Below are 12,247 nucleotides of genomic sequence, written 5' to 3'. Positions count from 1 at the left end.
AGGCGGGAATTTTATCGTGGCGGCCAATAAGAAGAAGTGTACATATGCCAAAGCCAATCAAATACCCCAACCCATTTTGTGATTGAATGGGGATTGCCTCTATTTACTTCTGTCTCTGAGACAGATTGTCTCGCCCGGGATAATCCCTGGCAAAAGCTGGTGAAACGGGGTTGAAATAAATCGCTTTGAGCGGTGATAATCTTATGCAATCGAGCAGTCATACTTGCGTTCCGTGACTTTCGCCCAAGGCCAATAACGTTTTATTTCCTTGTTTTTCAGCCTGAAACGTGCCTGGACTAATCTCCAAATGCTCAAGCCTTCGTGTAAATCGGTGAAGCCTCACTCAGCCCAAGCGCTTTTGTTTTGGCACTGGTATTCCTGGTTTCGCATTTCTTATCCATTAGGAATAAATTGAACGGCCCCCGCAGGCTTCAGTGTTTTGAGAAGCCAGCAGACAAGCAATAATAATAATGCTACTGCTATTGTTATTACCTGTTCTTCACCAGCAGGTCCCAGGCCAGGTTAGGACAATCTAAAGTTCAAATTTAAAAATCACTTAAAATACATGACTAAATTTCTTTTGAGGGGGTTTTTATCTAGTTATTTTAAGTTTCTTTAGATAGACAAATACTTTATATTGGTGTTCCATCTAGTCTGCACCTTTAGGAAAAGTAAGAAAGCTTTTTGATATTTTAAAGATTAACATGTTTTGTAGCATAAGCTTTCCTGGGCCTGTAGGATGTGCCAATAACCAAGGTGGAAGAATCACTTATCTTCTCAAAATACAAAATTCTTCCACAAAAAAAATCACATACTATGTAGACATGTATACATCTGGAATACATAAGGAAGAGAGGAAAATGCTGTATCTTTGTAGCGTAGAGTCACAATATTTCAAGCACTGCAAGAGAGCTGTGTGTTACTGTACTATTCAGCACTCAGTAATGAAATTCAATCCAGTCAGTATGGGCGTTTTCAAAATCTGACAATTAGTGGCCAGTTCCTAATAAAAAGAGCAAGGTAAAAGTAGTGATATTGTGAATACTAGGGTTTTTCTTCTCACTGATGACATGAGGAAATACAATAAATCACAGGTCAAAGTGGTGACTGCTCAGTTGCATAAGATTACAACAGTTGAGAATTATTGTGTTTCAGACTTGTGTAATAAGCATTGTCTAAGGATTGACACAGGTGGCGCTGTGGGTTAAAGCCTCAGCGCCTAGGACTTGCTGATCGAAAGGTCAGCGGTTCGAATCCCTGCAGCGGGGTGCGCTCCTGCTGCTCGGTCCCAGCGCCTGCCAACCTAGCAGTTCGAAAGCACCTCCGGGTGCAAGTAGATAAATAGGGACCGCTTACCAGCGGGAAGGTAAACGGCGTTTCCGTGTGCGGCTCTGGCTCGCCAGAGCAGCGATGTCACGCTGGCCACGTGACCCGGAAGTGTCTCCGGACAGCGCTGGCCCCTGGCCTCTTGAGTGAGATGGGCGCACAACCCCAGAGTCTGTCAAGACTGGCCCGTACGGGCAGGGGTACCTTTACCTTTTAAGGATTGACCCAGACCCAGACTTTTAAATCTCAGTGTGAGAGAAGTAAATAGAGAAAATCCCCATTCATTTATACAGTACACACAATATAAAGCTATAGGGAGCTGAGGGCCACTTATTTTCATGGGTGAAAAAAATCTCAGAAAATATTAAAAGTATTTATGAAGACTTGGGTTTTCATGACATTTGGAATGGCTGAATTTATCAGCTTTTAGCCTACCTATACTCTGTCTAATATTAATATTATACTCTGTATAATATTAATTTGGTTGATGAGTTATCCTGTGGAATGATGATTGAATTGCCTATGTTAGCTGTTGAATTTGTTCCCATTTTGAATTGGTAAGGACAGATGTGACTGACAGATGGAAGTGGAAAGATATTGGCCAGGCAACAGATAGCCTTGTCATTTTATATGCTGTTTAACATTATAGTGGAATGATCTGGAGTCTCAGACTGTGCTGCCATCAATATGTTGACAACATGCAACTTGAATTATTTGTTACAGCTAAAGCAGGTGTGAGGTGGATGTGCTGGATCAGTGCCTGGTTTCCCTAATGGACTGGGTGAGAGCCAACAAACAGAAGCTCAGTCAGCGTAACACTGTGACCCCATTATTGGGTGGTTCATCTCTCTGGATGAGGTTACACTTCCCTTGATGTGTCGCTTGAAGAAACAAGTGTTGCTGTTGGGTACACTTGGATTCAATCCAGTCATTTGGCACAAGGAGCCTCAGTGTGGCACAGAGTGCCTTCTACCAGCTTTGGCTGGTAGCCCAGGTACAACCCTGTCTGGATAGGGATAGCCTGACCTTGCTTGTCTATTTTCTAGTAACTTCCAGTTTAAACTTTAAAGACTGTTTGGAAACTACAGCTAATACAGAATGTAGCTATTAAATTGTTAACTGGAACAAGAAGGTGTTAATACAAAGCATGGGACATGGCCAGTACAAATTGGCTGCCAGTTTGTTTCTGTACCCAGTTCAAAGTGCTGTTTTGACCTTGAAAATATATTTACATAAAAGACCGTCTTCATATGAATCTGTCCAGAACCAAAGATGGTTATCTGCAGTCCTCCTTTGTGTGCCCCCTCTGAAGGGTAAGGAGGGTGGCAAAGAGAGAAAAACCATTTATAGTCACCTCATTCATAGAATGGTGTCCACAGGGTGCCAACCATGTCATTTTAGCACCAGGCAAATATGTATTTATTTTCATGGGCATTTGGGCAACATATTATTACTAAATCTGTTTTTGATATATTTCTGTTGCTTTATTAATGTTCTGGGTTTTTTACAGTACTTAGCTGTAAATCATTTTGGCACATTTATTTTAGTAGATAGTGATACATAAATTCAGCATATGTAACCTAACCTATATAAGCTTGCCTTCCTTATGGTCCTTAAATCTTAAAGACAGCCCATATAGTTGAGGAAATATGCCGGTCTTCCCCAACTGGGCGTCCCCCATGTGATGTTGGACTAACATGCTAAACAGGCTTAGACATAGGAGCCAACTCCTAGGGGCCCTTGGGGTCTTCAGCCTCCCAATAAAATATTTGAGGGGGCCGCCCCCCCCCCCCAGTTGATGGGCATCGTCATTCAAATGGTGTACATACACTGTGTGGTGTGATCAATTATGTGGGGTGGGGCTACACCAAGAGGCAGGAGGCTAACATTGGTTACTGGCTCCCAGTTCTAATTTGAAATACTGCACAATCGCATCAACAGACTGAATAAATAACTCTCGTTTATAAATAAAATCAAGGCTACTTCAGCTTCATCCCTGAGAAAAGGTACATTCAGCAGCGCAGGGGTTCCCAAACTGTGGTCCTGCGTTGTGGGAGGGGGGAAATATTTTGGGAATCACTGCAGTCGGGTAGGGGAGGATCTTTGCTGCTCCAGCACAAACGGGCAGCGGCTGTCATACATGCAAGCTGCTTGAAATACAGTGGTACCTCGGTTTAAGAACAGCCATGTTTACGAATTATTCAGTATACGATGAATAATTGAAATGTTTGATTGAAATGTTTACCAATGTCAGGCACCCAAACGGAGCGGATGAGGCGAGGCGCGTTAAAACCATGACTCTCTGACTCAAAGGCATGCATATCCTTAATTATATTTTTATCCCATGCGCCACGCGGTTTAGGAATGCCTACACCCGCCTTTTATGTCCTTAACAACACCTCTGTGAAGTGGGTCGGGGCTCAGAGGACGCCTGACAGAGAATTCCGTCCGCGCCGGGCTTCATAGGCATGAGGAGGAATTGTGAACACGCGGTCCTCCTCCCGGCTCGTCACACCCAATCCTCAGCCCCACAACTCCGCACTGCCTATAATAAGGCACAGCTCAAGCCGCGCGCACAGCCGAGGGTGCCTAGCTAGCTAGCTAGCAGGGTTAAGATTTCAGAAGAGATTGCAAAGGCAAACGTCTCCGGCGCCGTCTGAAAGGGAGGAGGGAAAGAGCGAGCGCCGCCTTCTCTGACGTCACGCGGAACCCTGCTCCATAGGCCCGCGCCGGGGGCGGGCTCAGCGCGCTCCCACACACACGCGCGCGCGACGGGGAAGGGCTCTGTTATGGTTGCGCATGCGCTGGCTCCTGGGTGGTTGTTGGGCTTCAGCAGGTTGGGGCCGCTAACGGGTGAGTAGCAGCGTGACGGGGGGACGGGGCGAGGGGTCGCGAAGGGAGAGAGGCGTTCCGTGTGTCCCCCCCCCCTAAAAAAAAACACAAGAATGCGGGAGGGCCTGTGGGGTTGCCCCCCACCTGAGTATAGAGCTCTTTTCTCCCACACGTCACCCTGGACAGTCTCTTCCTCGGCCCCCCTCAAAAGACTCTCCGGTTCCCTCTTCTCCCGAGTTGGCGAGTTCAACGCCTCCCCCCCCCCCTCCGCGCCCCACAATCCAGAGAAGGAGTTGTCCCCCCCCCCCGAGCGGGCACAGGGGCCTGCTGACTGCATGACTGCGGTTCCCCAGGACAGGCCAGGATTGCTGTGATTGCAAGCACAAACTCCCGTTCCCTACTCTCCCCCCCCCCCCTCGCAGTTCCTGCACGCGCTTCTCCTGCCCGCACTTAACGGCGGGATATTGACACCCTCCGCGACGCCGAGGAGGGCTGGGGGTGCTTGTGAGGCAAAGGAAGACCCTTCTTTCCGGATGTGGGGAACCCCGGATCTCATAAGGCAGGCCTTCCTTGCACCTTCGTGGCTTTTTTGTTTTGTTTATGCAGAGCAGTTCTGGAAATCCTTTTCTGGGGTGCTGTTTTAAAAAGTCGGTAACCGGGCACTGATAGTTCTGTGCTTCATTGGATCTCTTCTTTTCTCCCATCAGGAACACAAGAAGCCTTGGGCAAGGAATTTTGTACCTGGCGAAGTTGGAGGACCCCCACCTGGAAGAAAAAGTCTGTTTCCCTGTCTCTCTGCACCTGTGTTTTGGGGACGCAGCCTCTCTGACAAGATTGCAAAAATGCAGTTGATGCCTCTCTGGGGGCCCTGTATTCCTTCTGGACAGCACCAACTTGGCCTTGCTTAATTACATGATTTTTGTCTTCCCCCACCCCTTTTTTGTTATTGCTGTTAGACTGAGCATATTTTAAGAGTTAGACTGTGGATCTTTGTCTTGGAGGCATCATTGACCAAAGGAAATGGAGGAAAAAGAGCGATGTGATACATTCTGTCTGACACTCTGATGTTAAGGCCATATAAAACATTTTTCAAGGGGAGGCCGAGAAAAGATGCAAATATACTAAGGACAGTTCCTTGCAGGCTAATGGAGGTGGGAGGGTGGGAGAAAAATGATTAAAATCTTTAAATTATTTCTGCAGCCATCCAGTGAAGGCAACTATTAAAGTAACAGCAGGCGTTCCACTTGTGTGGGCTGGAGTTGTCTAGAAACGAAAGGCTGCTTGCTCTGCTTTTTGTGTGGTGGGGAGAAACTTCATAAACTTTGTCATCTCCTATCTTCACGTCCTACACTACAAAAAAAATGAGTTGTGTGCCATGGAAAGGTGACAAAATAAAATCGGAATCATCTGAAACACCACAGCCGATGCCAGTGCGTATTTATCATGAAAAACAGCGCAGGGAGTTATGTGCTCTCCATGCCCTCAATAATGTCTTCCAGGATGGCAATGCCTTTACCCGAGATACGTTACAGGAGATTTTTCAAAGGTAAGAAGAACTTGGTTTGCCAGCATTATGTTAAGGGGGCGGGGTGTTGTTTTGTTTTCTGTACATGCATTCACTTCTATAGTTGTATTTAGTGCCTCAGAAACTCTTTGTGGGTTGGGTGAGGAAAAGAAGAGTTTCCAGAATTTTAATTCTGATTCTGAATGGTTTCTTGTTTCATCATTCGCCACACATTTTACTAAGGAGACCACCAAGACAGTTTGCCTTTTTGTCCAGGGTTCTGCTTCTCTGTACCAGCTTCTGAAGCAGAAACAAAATCCTCTTAGAGCTGCGTTTTGCATAGGTTTTTTAATATGTAATTAAAAAGAAGGCACACAGGCAAAATGTAGCCAGGGGATCTCATGAGAACACTTATTTCCTGATGTTAAATACAATTCGTGCAGTCCTGGGTATGGTGGACTATCATCCCTCAGGCTACATCTGCCAGTCTTTCATCATCTCTCTCTGTCTGCTCTCTGGGAACCAGTGTCTTCTGCAAGTCCTCCTGCTCTTAACTCTTCCATGCACCATACCATTCAACTACCCAAGTTGCTTCTGCTCCTTTGATTTACACATCAGTGCTTTCCATGCTTCCTCTTTTGTTATCCAACTAAACAGTAGCTGATATGGTCCCATTATTGTATCATGTGTGTTAGTAACTAGCTTGAAAACTGTGCTTGGAACTGAAAAAATAGGTGGTAGTCCTTGCGTGTATGCTTGATCCTTTATTTACTACAAATGTTTTGAGAAATGTGCTACTCAGCCATTTGCAAACTGGAATTCTCCCAATCTCTCTTTATGGATAGTCTTGTGCACCCTTAATAATGATTAAATATAGCAGAGGGGCTTACTCTTTTGAGTAAAAATGCCTAGGATCATGCATATATTTTAAAGCTGGTAGTCTGAAGTTTTTGTTGAAAATTAAAATAGGTAATATATTCAAGGCAATAGTTCCTGTGTTGTTTATGTAGTGTTTTCTTGTTCTTCTGGGAGTTCTCCATATTCCTTGAGACTCTTGAGAGGCTTAATTTAAGACACGGTACATTTAAGTGGATTCCCTTGAGTTTCCATCTTGAACTTATTGGATATGAAAAGTGAAGTTTGTGTAAATGTTCAGGAACATTTAGAAAAGTTCTTAACGTCTGGGTTCCTGACGTAGGATTATGGCTGTAATTAACAAACCCACAAAACTTGCCTATCACACACCAGAGCAAAGTGGCCCTATGCAGTCCTAATTTGTTTAATACATCTTTGCCTGCTTTCTTTACTGTCTTAGATCATAGACTGTTGTATTGTTACCATGAGCATGTGTGTCAGGACTGCCGCTAGGTCCCAGCTCACAGAGGACCAACGCCCAGTGGATGTTATATACAAAAGTCTTTATTAAAGTTTAGTTTCCATTTCCAAGCTCTGGGCGCGCAGACCCACGTCTCGACGCTAGACCGGCTAAGTCCCCTCTGACTCACTGCTCCATCCACACCAGTTTAAGATTCTAGCCCGGCTCCACCTCCTACGCTGTTCTTTCCTTCGCTGGGTCCTTCTGCCCTCTGAGGTTCCCTCCTTCCTGGACTCCTCTGACGCTGAGCCTCCTGAGTCTTGCCCCTCCCTCCGGCGGGCTTTAGGACCTGGCTCCCTTCCCGGGCTCCCCGCTGTGCCGCGCTCCTGTACATTTGAACTTGGCGCGCGCGCCCAGCCGGTGACTTTCCTTCTGACCGTTTCCCCGCTTCCTGATGTGGGCGTTGCCAAACCTGACTCCTCTCCTCCCTCTGGTGGTGAGGACACTGGTCCCGACTCCTGGGACTCCCCCTCCCCACTGCGCTCTGGTGGGGACGCTGGTCCTGATCTCCAACTGCTGCTCAGGGACTCCCCGCTGGCCCCTTCCTCCTGGGGCTTCCCCCCTGGAGCCCCCCTCGCTCTGGCCACCGGCGCTCCCTTCTGTGAGTCCTCCGATTCGCTAGAGAGGCTTGTGGAATAACTCTGGCCACTGTCACTGCCTGCGCCCCCCTCGTACTCCTCCTCCTCACTTTCCATTTGCTCCCCCTCCTGTGTCTCTCCTTCTGAACCCCTGACAATGTGAAATGGATCAAAGCAGATCTTCCTTGCCTATTTAAAAAGTGGCACTGTCTGTTGTTAACCTTTAGGGGAAAGGACAAGGTGCCCTTCGTTCCTCCAGAGCAATTATGGATGAACAAATGTCATTTGGCTGTGGAGAGATCATTTCATGGTAAATGTCTGAGGATTGCTCATTTCCAGATGCCAGTCATAATTACAGATTGAACTTGTTGGGATACAACATATAGCTTGTTCATGTGATTGAAACCAGCATGACCTACTTGGCTTTGTTCAGACAATAGTTGATGTTTGAATCTTACAGGAGTGTCATGCTCTTTCAACACAGAGAGGTATCTGCCACTGTGAAATCAAGAATTTTACCAGTTTTTCAAAAGTGTAGAAATCATTGTACTGTAATTCTTCTGTTTTGGATGAAGTCTCTATCAGGGCTCAGTCAGGTTTAGTGTTGTGAAAGTTTATTCTTCTCGCTCTTTGAAACTTTGCTGTCTTTTATTGTAGGTTCTATAATGGGTCATTGTAATCTTCTATATGTTAGCAATGACTTTCATTTTCTTTTTTGAGGGATATAAATCCGGTGACAGAAAAACAATAGGTTTACTTTGAGAACACTTAATGGACTTCCCCACTCTCTGTCCACCCCAGCACCTATCTCTTCCTACAAATGTACAGACAGAGTAGTGGACTTAATTTATTAACCTTTTTATCCATCTTCAGCTATCTTTCCCCAAATGGTCAGCCTTGCTTCATCATCCACTTGGAACCAATGCTATCTTCATGTTTCTACAATGTGTTTTCATGTTCAGGTTGTCTCCCAACACCATGGTGACAGCCCACAAGAAAAGCATGCTGGGAAACGGGAACTATGATGTGAACGTCATCATGGCAGCTCTTCAGACCAAAGGTTATGAAGCAGTTTGGTGGGATAAGCGCAGGTAAAGAGAACCAGACTGTCAAGAGAGACTTGCCATCATTGGAACTGGCTTCTTCCTATTTGGGTTTATAAATAACTGTAAGAGCCTAACAGTTTCTTTCTTCTATTATTCTCTGTTCAGGGATGTCAGTGTAATTGCCCTCTCCAATGTGATGGGCTTCATTATGAATCTGCCATCAAGCCTCTGCTGGGGTCCATTGAAACTTCCTCTTAAACGGCAACATTGGATCTGTGTCCGGGAAGTGGGAGGTATCTACTATAACCTTGACTCTAAACTCAAGGTGCCTGAATCCATTGGAGGTGAAAGTGAGCTCAGGTAGGTTTTCTTCCATCCTAGCCAGTATAACCTAGGTGCCCATCCTCTGAACATATTGTAAATTGAAGTGCATAATCCGTAGTGTAGATTGGTTTTAATCTCCCAGAGATGAAGGGAGTAAAGTGTACCAACAATGGTGAAGAATGAAAACAAAAGCCTAGACTTTGTCCTTATCCTTCACTTTTTTGCAACAGAATTAGCTCAGATTGAAAAGTAGGCATTTGATGTTACTTAGTAATAGGAACCCATTTTCAGGGCAAGGGCAACATTACCCTGGAGGAAAATTGTTGGGGGCTGCATTCGACTGGCAGGTGCAACCAGAACCATACACATACACACTCGTTTTTTCTCTTTTTAGTTTATTTAATACTTAATTCATAGTAAGGCTCAAGGTTCACCAGGTGATTTTCTTCATAGACTTTTAAAACAAAGTTTGTTAAAGGGTGTTACTGTCTTTTGAACAGTAAGATTTTTTTTAAAAAAGTTCTAAGATCTCTGCAGTTCCAGCTGAAGAAAACCAATAAGATCAAATCATGGCTGACCTGCAAGTTCTTAAAGCTATTCAAACAGCAGAATGTAGGTGCATACCAAAAATTACACTCAACAAAAAGATTGCATTTGAACTGTGCTTTCTTTTTCCCCTACCCACCTTTAACTGCTACAGGAAGTTTTTGAGACACCAGCTGCGAGGAAAGAACTGTGAACTTCTTCTAGTGGTGCCTGAAGAGGTGGAAGCACATCAGAGTTGGAAAGCGGATGCATGACCTGCAACTACCCTGTCCTCGCACTACAGTACTGGTCCTTCTCCCTCCACCAATTTCTAATGTCCTGTGATGTGGATAATGAGCACTCTTCTCCTCTTCCCTGGAACTTTGGCATTTCCCCCCGCATTATGAGGCCATAAGGCAACCACAAGGTATTGTCGAAGCCAACATGAAGAACAGAAGATGGACATGTAGGGGAAGAGAAGGAGGTGGACGTAACAGAACCAGATCTGTGCTCTTTAATTATAATGCATACTTTCATTTAGAAATGGGTGTTGGAATTCTCCCCTTTAATTTCCTGCTCCCCCCCCCGCCCCAGTCTTAGAAGGACTTCATACTGGGTTACACACAACTGTCTCCAGGAGTTCCTATAGCTCCTGTTTGGCTAGTGTGTGTCTCCTTCAGGGTAGGGCTGGGGCCAGGCATATTCTTCACCCCCAAAGCCATGCCTGCCTCCCTCCAACCAACCCTCATTGTGGAACTCCTTACAGGGGTTTTGGGCTTTTCCTGCCTCAATACTCTTCATTATGTGTGTCCTTTGTTTCCAACACCAAACTTTATGTTGAAGAAATTTGCAAACCATTTGGGTCTCTCAGGAAACTCTAGATACTCTTAGCAAAGGTATGGTGCTTGTGGATTCCCCTTTTGTAATAGTAATTGTGCCAAGAGTTAGGGGAGATATAGACAAAATGGGACCATAATAATGGAACTCCTTACAGGAGTTTTCCTGTCTCATGCTCTTTTTAAGTGTGGTCTGAAAATGAAAGACTGAATAGTTTGGAAAAGTGGTAGCTAAATTGATGCTTATTTAAAAGCCTCAAGTATTTTTGTTAGGTGGTCCACATGTAGCCTGTGTTTATTTTTCTTATCTGTCTGTCCTGTAATTCAGGGAAATATTCACTGAGCAGGGAATAAAACTACAGGCTGTTTGAGGATGAAATCATGAAACAAAAGGGAGAGTAGCCAAGTTTCAGCAAGGTAGGAAGCTGGAAATGGAGCAAATGTTGATTTCCAAGTGGAATTATGGGAAACAAGATCAAAGGGCTAGATTTCTGTTGCTCTTGTATAGCAACGGTCAGTTGTTGGGGTTGAGAATGCTTAAGCAAGTTTGCTGGGGATGAGGGAAGACTGTTTACAACAGGTAGGCTGAGCCATTCTTCCATTATGATTGGCAGGTGACCCTCCTGAATTTAACTCTTCTCTCCTCACCAACTAAGTGAACAAGCTAAAGACCCTGGCAGGAGACTGAATTAGTTTTCCTTCTGATCTGATTCAGGTGTTTCACATCACTTCTTTGTGCTAGTTAGTAGGTGAAATGGAGAAGGTGGCCTTTCGATTGACTTCTCCTTGAACCCCGTTTATTCTATTGTTGCATTTTTCATTATTAATGCTTTTTGCCAGCTTCATTTTCAGTAGTACTGGAACAGTGGAAGTAGAACCCACTTTTTTAGTTGCATTCTATAGGAAAATGTAATGGTTAAGGAGGGCTGAACCCGACCCCTTACATCCTTGGAATCTGACCTGTCCATTCTAAGCATGAGCAAGATACATGCTTTCTAAGCCAGCATTCCAAGCCCTTCACAGTTGAATGCAGTGTGAATGGTATCAACATCTTGTTTATTGACCTCTGGACACCTTGCAGGCAATATACTGGGAACTTGTGTTGGCTATTCTCTGCATGTATTACAGTCATAGCCTAATAACTTCTATTTTTACAAATGCCTTCCCCTTTCTTCTGGACTACACATTCCAATAACCAAAGCCAGCTAGCAGAATTTGTACACACATACACACACTTCACAAGCAGAACATCAGGCTTGCAGTTCTGCTTCTGACTTGAAGCCATCCCCCCCCCCAAAAAAAAAACCTCAAAGACATTATTTTGTCGGCTGGCTAAATAATAGCACTTTGGAGAGACCCCGTTTGCATGGAAGCCAATGGACCAGTGCACAATATGCAAATATCTTTTAAAGCATACAGCTGTTTCTTTCCGTCTGTGTGTATTTATGTCATTGTTCTGTCCTTAGGGAAAAAGTGGTGTGATTCAGCAGCTCAGGAAAAGGGAACATGTGATCACCCACCCCTCTGGACCAGAGTTATGGCAGCAGAGGAAAGGAATCAGCCCATTCCCATTGCTTGGGAATGAAGAAGCCCTTAATTGTTTTCCTGCTTGTTTGGTTTTGTTATAGCCTTGTCTTGGGTTTGTTTACAGAGATGTATTTTGTTTAACCAAATATTAAAAATGAAAAAGCCTTCCTGTGTCCTGTCACTTCTGTGTGTTGAACTGAATTGTATTGTAATAATGTATATAAAGGAAAAAAATAAACACATGTTGGTATGAAGCTGTAGCCTAAGAAGAACTTATTACCCAGCTACTCTCCATTGGAGTTGAGAGGGTCCCTCCCTGACATTACTACCGAACACAAACGTGTAAAGCTAAGGGTTAACACTCCATTGGTAAG

At 44.7% G+C, this 12,247-nt stretch overlaps 2 protein-coding genes across 3 annotated transcripts in view; both read left to right on the top strand.

Annotated features, from left to right (window-relative positions):
• The window catches only part of SUN2 (Sad1 and UNC84 domain containing 2), a 57,042-nt gene extending 53,923 nt beyond the window's left edge, over positions 1–3,119 (top strand). Inside the window, exons 18-19 of the transcript XR_014555815.1 lie at positions 280–1,191; positions 1,556–3,119. The gene's annotated coding sequence lies outside the window, so the exon portion shown is untranslated. The remainder of the gene's footprint in view (positions 1–279; positions 1,192–1,555) is intronic.
• An 893-nt stretch (positions 3,120–4,012) lies between these two features.
• JOSD1 (Josephin domain containing 1) lies at positions 4,013–12,038 on the top strand. 2 transcript variants are annotated; one of them, XR_014555548.1, is made up of 7 exons: positions 4,065–4,179; positions 4,866–5,704; positions 8,578–8,706; positions 8,827–9,021; positions 9,686–9,813; positions 10,675–10,763; positions 11,813–12,038. XR_014555548.1 is itself a non-coding variant. In XM_083699628.1 (5 exons), exons 2-5 carry the CDS (start codon positions 5,520–5,522, stop codon positions 9,783–9,785), a joined length of 609 nt encoding a protein of 202 aa, XP_083555754.1. In that variant the 5' UTR covers positions 4,013–4,179; positions 4,866–5,519; the 3' UTR covers positions 9,786–12,038. The 2 variants fall into 2 exon arrangements, 1 of the variants encoding a protein (XP_083555754.1); XM_083699628.1 differs by having other exon boundaries at positions 4,013–4,179; positions 9,686–12,038.
• The last annotated feature ends 209 nt before the right edge of the window (positions 12,039–12,247 follow it).

Source organism: Podarcis gaigeae, assembly GCF_964106915.1.
Source record: "Podarcis gaigeae genome assembly, chromosome: 10".
NCBI classification, from domain to species: Eukaryota; Metazoa; Chordata; class Lepidosauria; order Squamata; family Lacertidae; genus Podarcis; species Podarcis gaigeae.
The sequence above is the reverse complement of the archived record's forward strand: the minus strand, read 5'-3'. Positions and strand labels throughout refer to the sequence as shown.

Coding starts and splice junctions, on each gene's coding strand:
- JOSD1 (XM_083699628.1), top strand. CDS start 5,520: ATGAGTTGTGTGCCATGGAAAGGTGACAAAATAAAATCGGAATCATCT. Junction 5,705..8,577: donor TTACAGGAGATTTTTCAAAG/GTAAGAAGAACT, acceptor TTTCATGTTCAG/GTTGTCTCCCAACACCATGG. Junction 9,022..9,685: donor GGAGGTGAAAGTGAGCTCAG/GTAGGTTTTCTT, acceptor TAACTGCTACAG/GAAGTTTTTGAGACACCAGC.